Consider the following 12,297-nt stretch of genomic DNA (forward strand, 5'->3'; position numbering starts at 1 on the left):
TTAATGTCACAGCCTTTGCGGGGGAGGCAATGGGTGTGAGAAAACCTGGTTGATAATTACTGAGCTTGGATGGGTTTTGGTGTCTCCAGTGGGTGGGCTTCAGATTTTCCACCAGTCCCTTCGAGGAAAGGACTGGCTGCAAGTTTTTACTAATTCATTCTTGGGATGTGGGCATCGCTGGCAAAGCTGGTATTTATTACCCTGTCTGTAGTCACCCCTTGAGAAGGTGCTGGTGGTGGGCGGCCGCCTCCTTGAACCGGTTTCATATGACTGAGTGGCTCATTCGGCCACTTCAGGGGCAGTTAATAGTCACCCATGTTAGTGTAAGACTTCAGTCACATATACAGTCCCAGACCAGGTAAGGACAGCAGGTTTCCATCCCTCAAGGAGCATTAATGAACCAATTTTATGCTAATTGTGGAAAAGTGGACTCTCCAGTCCTTTATCCCTTTGCTGTTTGTGGGATCTTGCTGTGCGCAGCTTGGCTGATCACGACCTATATTACAGGAGTCCGTACGCATTTTAAAGATGCTTAATTGGCTGAAAAGCACTTTGGAGCACCCTGAGGTTGGGAAAGACATTGTATAAATACACATTCTTGGGTCATACAGCAGCTTCATGGCCACTTCTACTGAAAACCATATTTTTTATTTCCAGATATTATCTTCCAATTCTCAAACTGCCATGGCAGGATTTGAATTCACGGCCTCTGGATGAATGGAACAGAACCACAAGCTGTGTGACAGAGTGTTTAATTCAGGAATTTGGTAAGTGTGGGAATTTCAAGGGTTGATCTCTTTCTAAAATCTAGTCAAGTTTCCATTTAACATGACTTTAACATTAAATTGTAGTTCCTTTCAGTCTTAGTCAGTGGTAAACAAGCTGCCCGCTAGTATCTGCTGCACAGTTAGTTACGTAGGTAGCTAGTTAGAACTGGTTCCTCAGTCAGCAGGGCCTGACTCAGGTCTCTGGATTTCTCGTTAATATAAATGCTGGAGGTTTTGCTAATGCACAAAGTAAGCAGCACAAAGATCTGCGAGACAGAGAGCTGAACTCAGAATTTGGTGCAATGAGGGAGGAGGTGCTGTTCTGGTCTTTTACAGAACAAGCAGTGATCCAAGAGAGGGAGCCAGAGACAGTAAAACCTGAGAGCTGAAGCCCAGAGACATCCATTAGGGAGCAGGTAGCTGATTGGTTGGTGAGTATTAATTTTTTTCCCTTTATAAACTGGGCCAGTAGTTTAAACTGGTACTGACGAGATATAAGTATTGTATTAAATATGTAGGTTAACTAGTTAAATTACTAAATATAACTACAAATTATCAGTGATATTTCTAAACCTAAAACCTAATTAGTTAAGTAAAACACAGTAGAGGTGGCAGGGCAGGTAATGTGTTGCAGCTGTAGCATGTGGGAACTGGTGAATACCAGTGTGATCCACCGCAATCGTATCTGCAGTAAGTGTCTGCAGCTCGAGGAATATCAGCTCAGAGATGATGAGCTAGAGTCCGAGCTTCAGACACTGCGATGCATCAGGGAGGGTGAAATGTCACCTGGACGCTTTGTTCCTTAGGCTAGGTACTTCAGATGTGGTCCGTGGTCTGGGACAGGAGGGTGTGACTGCGAGTGAGGCAGGTATGGGGACCCAGAAAGTAGCAATGGAGGAGTCTCTGTCCCTGCACTTGTCCAACAGATTTGAGGTTGTTACAGCTTGTGTGGCCGAGAGCAGGGACTGCAGGGAGGATGAGCAAACTGACCACAGCACCGTGGTGCAGGGGGCCATTCAAGTGGGGGAAATAAAAAGGAATGTTGTAGTAGGTACAGTATAGTTAGGGAGATAGGTACTGTTCTTTGCAGTTGACAGTGTAAGTCCCGAAGGCTGTGTTGCCTACCCGGTGCCAAGGTTAAGGACGTCTCCTCGGGGCTGGAGAGGAACTTGGAGTAGGAGGGGAAGGATCCAGTTGTCATGGTCCATGTGGGTACCAACAACCAAAAACTGAACTGTATCCGCTACATAAATACTGTGGCTACAAGAGCAGGTCAGAGGTTGGTAATTCTGTGGTGAGCAACTCCCCTCCTGTCTCCCCAGTTCCTGTCCTCCATCTACAAGGCACAAGTCAGGAGTGTATTGGAATACTCTCCACTTGACTGGATGGGTGCAGCTCCAACAACACTCAAGAAGCTTGGCACTATCCAGGACAAAGCAGCCCGCTTGATTAGCACCCCATCTACAAACATTTACTCCCTCCATCATTGACGCACAGTGGCAGCAGTGTGTACCATCTACAAGATGCACTGCAGCAATGCACCAAGGCTGCTTAGACAGCACCTTCCAAACCCGTGATCTCTACCACCTGGAAGGACAAGGGCAGCAGATGCATGGGAACACCACCACCTGCAAGTTCCCCTTCAAGCCACACACCATTCTGACCTGGAACGATATCACCGTTCCTTCACTGTCACTGGGTGAGAATTCTGAAACTCCCTTCCTAACAGCACTGTGGGTGTACCTACCCCACATGGACTGCAGTGGTTCAAGAAGGCAGCTCATGCCAGCGATGCTCGCATCCCATGAATGGATTTTTTAAAAAGAGAGGATTAAGAAAGAGGTTCGACTGAGGGAGTTTGAGCAGCAAGGGGCTAAATTAAGAGGTAGAAGCACAAAGGTAATAGTCTGTGGACTGCTACCTGAGCCATGAGTGAATTGGTGTAGGGTAAATAAAATCAGAGAGTTGAATGTGTGGCTCAAAGATTGGTGTGGGAGAAATGTGTGACATCACAGGAAAGCTGCAAGGTGATTGATTGGTGAGTAACCGCTGTTAGGGAACTATGCAGCGAGTCCCACTCCCCGACTCGATCCCCATAGACCAGCAAGTCTGTTTCTCTTAGGTGGCCATCTAACCTCCTCTTGAAGTCATTGATCGTCTCCACTTCCCCCACCCTTGGGGGCAGCAAGTTCCAGGTCATTACCACCCACTGTGTTAAAAAAAAAAAAGTTCTTCCCCTGCATCTATTGCCCAAAATGTTCAATCTGTGTCCCCTAGCCCTTGTGTCATTTGTTATTGGGAACAGTTTTTCCTTGTCTAACTTAGCTAAGCCTGTAATGATCTTGTACACTTCGATTAAATCTCCCCTCAATCTCCTTTGTTCTAAGGAGCACAAACCCAGCTATTCCAACCTAACCTTGTAACTAAAATTCCCCTTCCCAGGAACCACTTGAGTAAATCTCTGTTCTGTGTGTTCTGAATTTCCATTCTGTACTCACGGTGATAACCTTTGTAAAACTCCTTTTGCAGGGTGTTAGAAGGGAAGGATTTGCAGACAGGATACTCAAACTGTCGATCACCTCATGATCTGACAGAGTCACTCGATTCATCAGGACCTGAATATCATCAGCCTTTGAATGTGGAAGGAGAAATGTTTGTCTGTTCTGTATGTGGGAATACATTTCGGACATCAGTGTGACTGGAAAGGCATCGAGACACACACGCCCGAGTGGGAATGTTCCAGTGCACTGACTGTGGAAAGAGCTTTAACCAGTTACACAGGCTGAAAAAATATTACATTGTTCACGGTGTTCTGTGTATGGACGAGACTTCCACTGATCATCCAACCTGGAGAGATATAAGGACACTCGCACCATGAAGAAAGCGTGGAAATATGGGGACTGTAGGAAGGGATTCAGTTGCCCGTATGAACTAGAAATTGATTAATGCAGTCACACCGGGGAGAGGCCATTCACCTGCTCCGTGTGTGAGTAAGGATTTAATCGATCATCTACCCTGCTGAGACATCAGCGAGTTCACACCGGGGAGAGGTTGTTCACCTGCTCTGTGTGTGAGCAAGGGTTTAATCGATCATCTACCCTGCTGAGACATCAGCGAGTTCACACTGGGGAGAGGTTGTTCACCTGCTCCGTGTGTGGGCAGGGATTTAATCGATCATCTACCCTGCTGAGACATCAGCGAGTTCACACCGGGGAGAGGTTGTTCACCTGCTCTGTGTGTGAGCAAGGGTTTAATCGATCAGCTACCCTGCTGAGACATCAGCGAGTTCACACTGGGGAGAGGCCATTCACCTGCTCTGTGTGTGAGCAAGGGTTTAATCGATCAGCCAGCCTGCTGAGACATCAGCGAGTTCACACCGGGGAGAGGTTGTTCACCTGCTCTGTGTGTGAGCAAGGGTTTAATCGATCATCTACCCTGCTGAGACATCAGCGAGTTCACACTGGGGAGAGGCCATTCACCTGCTCTGTGTGTGAGTAAGGATTTAATCGATCATCTACCCTGCTGAGACATCAGCGAGTTCACACCGGGGAGAGGTTGTTCACCTGCTCTGTGTGTGAGCAAGGGTTTAATCGATCATCTACCCTGCTGAGACATCAGCGAGTTCACACTGGGGAGAGGCCATTCACCTGCTCTGTGTGTGAGCAAGGGTTTAATCGATCAGCCAGCCTGCTGAGACATCAGCGAGTTCACATCGGGGAGAGGTTGTTCACCTGCTCTGTGTGTGAGCAAGGGTTTAATCGATCAGCCAGCCTGCTGAGACATCAGCGAGTTCACACCGGGGAGAGGTTGTTCACCTGCTCAGTGTGTGAGCAAGGGTTTAATCGATCATCTACACTGCTGAGACATCAGCGAGTTCACACCGGGGAGAGGTTGTTCACCTGCTCTGTGTGTGAGCAAGGGTTTAATCGATCATCTACACTGCTGAGACATCAGCGAGTTCACACCGGGGAGAGGTTGTTCGTCTGCTCTGTGTGTGAGCAAGGGTTTAATCGATCAGCCAGCCTGCTGAGACATCAGCGAGTTCACATCGGGGAGAGGTTGTTCACCTGCTCCGTGTGTGGGCAGGGATTTAATCGATCAGCTACCCTGCTGAGACACCAGCGAGTTCACATCGGGGAGAGGTTGTTCACCTGCTCCGTGTGTGGGCAGGGATTTAATCGATCAGCTACCCTGCTGAGACATCAGCGAGTTCACACCGGGGAGAGGTTGTTCACCTGCTCTGTGTGTGAGCAAGGGTTTAATCGATCATCTACACTGCTGAGACATCAGCGAGTTCACACTGGGGAGAGGTTGTTCACCTGCTCTGTGTGTGAGCAAGGGTTTAATCGATCATCTACCCTGCTGAGACATCAGCGAGTTCACACCGGGGAGAGGTTGTTCACCTGCTCTGTGTGTGAGCAAGGGTTTAATCGATCATCTACACTGCTGAGACATCAGCGAGTTCACACCGGGGAGAGGTTGTTCACCTGCTCTGTGTGTGAGCAAGGGTTTAATCGATCATCTACACTGCTGGCATCAGGTGGCAGGACTATATCTCCAACACAGAAGTCCTTGAAGCGGCCAACATCCCCAGCTTATACACACTACTGAGTCAGCGGCGCTTGAGATGGCTTGGCCATGTGAGCCGCATGGAAGATGGCAGGATCCCCAAAGACACATTGTACAGTGAGCTCGCCACTGGTATCAGACCCACCGGCCGTCCATGTCTCCGTTATAAAGACGTCTGCAAACGCGACATGAAATCGTGTGACATTGATCACAAGTCGTGGGAGTCAGTTGCCAGCATTCGCCAGAGCTGGCGGGCAGCCATAAAGACAGGGCTAAATTGTGGCGAGTCGAAGAGACTTAGTAGTTGGCAGGAAAAAAGACAGAGGCGCAAGGGGAGAGCCAACTGTGCAACAGCCCCAACAAACAAATTTCTCTGCAGCACCTGTGGAAGAGCCTGTCACTCCAGAATTGGCCTTTATAGCCACTCCATGCGCTGCTTCACAAACCACTGACCACCTCCAGGCGCGTATCCATTGTCTCTCGAGATAAGGAGGCCCAAAAGAAAGAAGAAACACTGCTGAGACATCAGCGAGTTCACACCGGGGAGAGGTTGTTCACCTGCACCATGTGTGGGAAGGGATTCATGAATTCATCCACCCGGCTGACACACCAGCACATTCATATTATCCAGTTGAGCTGGAATCTCATCTACGCAGCCACACCCTGGAGAGGCTTTTTACCTGCTCCGTGTGTGGGAAGGGATTCACTGAGTCATCCAACCTCCGGAAGCACCGGAGTCTTCACACTGGGAAGAAACCTCTTAAATGTCCAGACTGAGGGAATTGCTATAAACATTCAGCTCAATTGAGGTCCCATCAACGTGTTGACACTGATGAGAGACCGTCCAGGTGCTCTCAGTGTGGAAATGGATTCAAATTATCAAGCGACCTCACTGTACACCAGCGCATTCACACTGGAGAGAGGCCGTTCACCTGCTCTGAGTGTGGACAGGGATTCACTCGGTCATCCCACCGGCTGAGACAGCAGCAAGTTCACACTGAGGAAAGGCTGTTCACCTGCTCCACATGTGGGAAGGGATTCATTGATTCATCCAACCTGCTGAAGCACCATTGAGTTCACACTGGGGAGAAGCTGTTCAACTGCTTCATGTGTGGGATGAGATTTGCTCATTCGTGCCACCTGTTGACACACGAGTGACTTCACAAGTAACTATAGTGATTGAATTCTGCTGTTAATCACATCCAGGACTGAACCATGTTATGACACTGAAGAGAAGTGCAGCGATGAAAATACAGAACCAAACAGAAGAGTTATAAAAATTATAACAATCTTAAAAGACTGATACATTTGTTGTCACCAAAATGGAGGATGTGTCACATGACCCAAACCATCTGCATTCAAGTCTACTAGAACTGAAACCAATTAACTCAGTCTGTGTGGAAATGAGACAGCTTATCACACATGGATGTGAGCTATACACAAAGAGTGCTAAGACAAAGGCATTCCCCAGACTATACGTCTCCAGCTACCCTCACCACAATAGAGTGTGAGCAGCCCTCATGTTATCAAAATGGGGCCATCAAAAACTTTCAAGATCTGAAATCTAAAGTCACATTGGCAAAACTAACACTTGTGAGTTCACCTTTAAAGGTAATCATTTTGAAGAACAAAGAAGTCTTTTCAGTTCAAAACATCAGTCATTGACATCACTGTGGGCTCTCTAGCTACGCGGCCAACATCAAAAGACGTCTTGAATTCCAGCACAAGGTTGAGAGGGAGAGAGAGATTAGTTCCATGTAACACCGTTGAACCCTGCTGAGACAAGTTGGAAGCCAACTGTCAGAGAACAGAGAGTGCCTTTTAATCAACTCCTTCACCTGTGAAAACTGAACTAAGAAATCAGCACCATCTTCAAGCTGAAGTCTTCAGCAACCCAGCAAATACAAGTCAACCAGCAAACGGGCCTGCAACTTTAAAATTCACCTTCCAAGAGGATCCCACAGGTTTTACCTGAAACAATAGACTTTTACACCATGAACATATAACACCTCTTGCCCTTTGCCTTCTATCAATCTTCTCGAGTGTGCATGTGAGAGTGAATGCGTGAGTGGGTGGTGTTGCAAATATTTCCGGTGATGAGTATTGTTCAATAAATATTTAACCTTCTGTTTTTAAACCTATGAGGAAACCTGTCACTCTCTGTTTATTTGGCAAATGAAACACAGGGACTGAAACACTAGTAATACAAAAAACACTGGTCAGTGGGAGGTAAAAAATGAAACAAGCCACGCTATTTCCCATTGGGGTCTGTTTCTGCTGATGTTAATTCCAATATCTGGGCTGGAGTTTAAGGATCTGGATCAGGGTTATCTACTATATGGCCCGTGGGCCAGAGCCTGGCCGGCTGAAGGTTTTCCATCTGGCCCACCAATCTGCCTGTGACTTGGCTCTGATTGACAGCTCCCCTGCATGTCAGGTGGAGAGTGCAGGTGGGATCTGCATCTGACACAGAAGGGACCCCTGTCTATGATTGCTCACTCCCTGTGGCTGACGGGCTGCCCAAGCGGCATTAGCGCTGATTGGTGGAATGCGGCACAAGCACCCTGGGATTGGCCGCCCCTGTTGCTTTCGCACAATTCAGTAAATATCCTGTATCCTGCACACTGGACAGGTTCCCGCCTCTGCTTGCTCCAACTTAAATAAAACAGCCATGGTAAATACATGGTAGTGGGAATGGCTGCTGCGTGGAACATGGAGTGGGGAGTGAGGAGCAGGAAACACGGAGTGAGGAACGGGGAACATGGATCAGGCAGCGGGAACATAGAGCACAGAGTGGGGAGCATGGATGTGGAACATGGAGTAGGTAGTGGGAATGTGGAGCATGGAGCAGGGAACATGGAGAGGGGAGCACAGAGTGGAGAACACAGAGAATAGATTGGGGAACATGGATCAGGGAGAGTGGAACACGGAGCACAGAGTGGGAAACACAAAGCAGGGAGTGAACACGGAGCTGGGAACACAGAACAGAGTGGAAACATAGGAGTAGGCCATTCAGCCCATCGAGCCTGCTCAGCCATTCAATATGATCATGGTTGATCATCCACTTCAATGACTTTTCCCCACACTATCCTCATATTCCCTTATGTCATTTGTATTTAGAAATCTGTAAATCTCTGCTTTAACCAACCTCAATGACTGAGCTTCCACTGCCCTCTGGGGTAGAGAATTCCAAAGATTCACAACCCTATGAGTAAAGAAATTTCTCCTAATCTCTGTCCTAAGTGGCTTCCCCCTTATTTTGAAATTGTTTTCCCTGGTTCTAGGCTCCTCAGCCAGGGGAAACATCTTAGCTTCATCTACCCTGTCTATCCCTTTAAGTATTTTGTAAGTTTCAATGAGATCACCTCTCATTCTTTGAATCTCTTAAGAGAATACAGGCCCAATTTCCCCAATCTCTCTTCATAGGATAGTCCCGCCATCCCGGGAATAAATTTGGTGAATCTTCGTTACGCTCCCTCTATGGCAATAATATCCTTCCGAAGGTGATGGGACCAAAACTGCTCACGTACTCCAAGTGCGGTCTAACCAAGGTTCCATACAATTGAAGCAAGACTTCACTACTCCTATACTCAAATCCTCTTGCGATTAAAGGCTAACATACTATTCGCCTTCTTAATTGTTTGCTGCACCTGCATGTTAGCTTTCAGTGACTTATTGTCAAGGACACCCAGGTCCCTTTGTACGTCTGAACTTTCTAATCTCTTACCATTTACGAAATACTCTGCACATCTATTCCTCCTACCAAAGTGGATAACCTCATATTTTTCCACATTATATTCCATTTGCCACATTCTTGTCCACTCACTAAGTCTGTCCAAATCCCCTTGAAGCCGCTTTGAATCTACCTCACAACACACATTCCCACCTAGTTTTGTGTCATCTGCGAACTTGGAAATATTACATTTGGTCCTTGTGAACATCTGGGGCTCAAGCACTGATCCCAGCCACACCCCACTAGTCACAGCCTGCCAACGCAAGAATGACCCATTTATTCCTACTCTGCTTTCTGCCTGTTATCCAATCCTTAATCCATGCTAATATATTACCTCCTATCCCATGTACTTTAATTTTGCTAAACAACCACCTGTGGGGGCCTTTATGAAAAGCCTTCTGGAAATCCAAGTATAGCACATCCCCACCAACTCTCCTTTATCAATTCTGTCAGTAACATCCTCAAAAAACCTCCAACAGGTTCATCAAACATGATTTCCCATTCATAAATCCATGTTAACTGTGCCCAATCAGATCATTATTATCCAAGTGTCCATTTATCACATCCTTTAGAATAGACTCTAGCATTTTCCCAACGACTGATGTAAGGCTAACAGGTCTGTAATTCCCTGTTTTCTCTCTTCCTCCCTTCTTAAATAGTGGGGTGACATTTGCGACCTTCCAATCTGCAGGAACTGTTCCAGAATCTATAGAATTTTGGAAGATGATCACCAATGCATCCACTATCTCCATAACTACCTCTTGCAACACTCTGGGATGTAAAATATCAGGTCCTGGGGACTTATCAACCTTCAGCCCCATTAATTTCTCCAATACAACCTCCTTAACAATACTAATTTCCTACAAATCCTCATTCTCCTTAATTCCTTGGATCTCTAATTCTGGGAGATTTCTTGTATTTTCCTCAGCGAAGACAGACACAAAGTAATCATTTAGCTTCTCTGGCAGGGGTGAGACTGCTTTCCATCACTATGAGTCTGAAGGCGCAGTAATACACGGCAGCGTCAGTCAGCTGCAGCCCCGAGATGGTTAAACTGGTGAATTTAGTCGCGGTCTGGAGCTCAGCAGAGAAACGGACTCCAAAACCTTCGCCTCTCTCTTGCTCTGTTTCCCAAGACCGTCTCCACACAACAAACTGGGGCTCTTTCTCTGTGTGTTGCCGGTACCAATATAAATAATACCAGACTGCAGTGGTATTATAGGTACATCTGATAGCCACCTCTTCACCTTCTCTCCCGCTCTCTGAAGGCTGGGACTGAGTAACAGAATCGCCAGCACTCTGATCTGTAACATGTGTTCAGGGAGAAGACAAGATCGAGAATTAAAAGGCGTTACTGAAATAATATTAACACAGTCGTTTGGACGCGACACACCTGAAGTCATCCTTACCAAGAATAAACACAACCCAGGCGCTGAATATCCGCATGGCCGCTAATGAGACCGAACCTGCCGGTCCCTTTGAAAGGCCAATTCTGGACCGGAACAGACCCCATCAGAGGCTCCTATTGGTACAACGTCACTTCCTGGTTCAATTGTTCCCCTTGAATGAAGCAATCTCCAGACCACCCGCCATATATTAAAATGAGATTCAAATGAGGGTCAGGGATGATTAAAGCTCCTTTCAGCCACAGAATGAAATATCTGATGGTGGAGTCAGTCACTCAGTGAGCGCAGTGTATGATGTGAGGGAAGCATCGTCTTCGCTGGGGTTGGGTTTATTTAACTGGTCGGAATCAGCTGCACTGAGTGTTTGTTTATGTTTGTGTCAGTGTGTGAAGGCTCATCGAGAGCATTGACGTCATTATCATGCACATTCCCTGTTTTCCTCTGGTCACTATCCCTAGCAAAACAATGATCGCATTTGAAAAGGATGAGCTTGCGGTTTCGTTTAAACAGTTTTCACAGGAGATTTCCACAGAGCGACCAGAGGAAATCTTCTCCTTGTGTGTCCCCAACAGAAGGTTCATCAAACCAGGCCCCGGTCAACCACCTCAGTCTGATGACAAGTAGTGAGTGAAATAAACTGAACATCTTCATCTACATTCAAAGCCTGTCTTTATCACTTTGAGATAATATCTTACCGCCATCATCTGACAGTGTTATTAATTTCCCGAAGGGGACTATCTGCTGACGCCGTTGGAATATTGTCTGAGTGCAACCAAGGGGAGGCGCCATCCCACTGAAATTAATCAGGATTGGGATTATGGTGGTTATTAACATAGAGATTCTTTCATGGGATATGGGTGTTGCCCATCACAAATTGCCCAGGAACTGAGTTCAGAGGGCAGTTTAGTCAACCATATTGCTGTGGGTCTGGAGTCACATGTAGGCCAGACCCGGTAAGGACGGCAGATTTCCTTTCCTGAAGGACATCTAGGAAGCAGATGGGTTTTTACCACAATCGATAATAGTTTTTTATGGCGCCATTACTGAGACTAGCTTTCAATTCCAAATTTTTAAATTCATTTTGTATGAATTAATTGAATTAAACTTCCAGCAGCTGCCTCGGTGGGATTTGAACTCAGGCCCCTAGGCCATTACCCGGAGCCTCTGGATTGCTAATACAGTGATATTACCACCACGTCACCGCCTCCCCGTTAAAGTCCTAACCCGGGTTACAGTCCTATCTCCATGGGTGTGCCCTTCATTCCACATTTTCACATTTAAGGCAGTTTTCGTTCAATTCCTTCGGCGGTTTAAGGTTTTCATTGCATTAGGGATGGACAAAAAAATGCTGGTCTTGCCAGCGACGCTTACATCCTAGGAAAGAATAAAAAGAAAATCAGCAACTCATTCACTAGCGTGTGGGGAGGGATTGTGATAGTGAATATCAGACAATAACTGATGGTTTAATCGGCCTCGCAGCACTGCCGGATGAACCACTGCAAGCTCCTAATGCCGACCCAGATACCTCACTCTCAGCTGCCTGATCGGAACGACTTTAAATAGCACACGCAAACTGTTTGCTTTATACATAATTTTGGCACACCAACTATTTATCCAATTCCCTTTTGCTTTTGAATACTACTATATATTTCTGTTATATATTACTGCTTCTACTGGCCTGTCAGGCAGCGCATTCCAGATCATAACAGCTCATGGCATAAAAATGTTGTTCCTCACGTCTACAACAACAACTTATATTTATCTAGCGCTGAAAATACAATGGAACGTCCCATCAGCCGGTCGCGTCAGTGATCTTACTGAA

At 46.7% G+C, this 12,297-nt stretch overlaps 1 protein-coding gene, 1 pseudogene and 1 gene segment (V, D, J or C); 2 read left to right on the top strand and 1 right to left on the bottom strand.

The window, feature by feature from the left end:
• The first annotated feature begins 717 nt into the window (after window positions 1-717).
• On the top strand, window positions 718-5,426 carry LOC137348655 (zinc finger protein 271-like; annotated as a pseudogene).
• A 475-nt stretch (window positions 5,427-5,901) lies between these two features.
• On the top strand, window positions 5,902-6,410 carry LOC137348656 (zinc finger protein 22-like). Its single transcript, XM_068013919.1, has 2 exons — window positions 5,902-6,025; window positions 6,136-6,410. Exons 1-2 carry the CDS (start codon window positions 5,902-5,904, stop codon window positions 6,408-6,410), a joined length of 399 nt encoding a protein of 132 aa, XP_067870020.1.
• A 3,607-nt stretch (window positions 6,411-10,017) lies between these two features.
• Window positions 10,018-10,515, bottom strand: LOC137348657 (T cell receptor alpha variable 38-2/delta variable 8-like). The segment is given in 2 exon segments: window positions 10,018-10,373; window positions 10,479-10,515. Coding segments are annotated over 2 exon segments (393 nt in total).
• Window positions 10,516-12,297: the final 1,782 nt, after the last annotated feature.

The sequence above is a fragment of the Heterodontus francisci genome, chromosome 34 (genome assembly GCF_036365525.1).
Source record: "Heterodontus francisci isolate sHetFra1 chromosome 34, sHetFra1.hap1, whole genome shotgun sequence".
Taxonomy (NCBI): Eukaryota; Metazoa; Chordata; class Chondrichthyes; order Heterodontiformes; family Heterodontidae; genus Heterodontus; species Heterodontus francisci.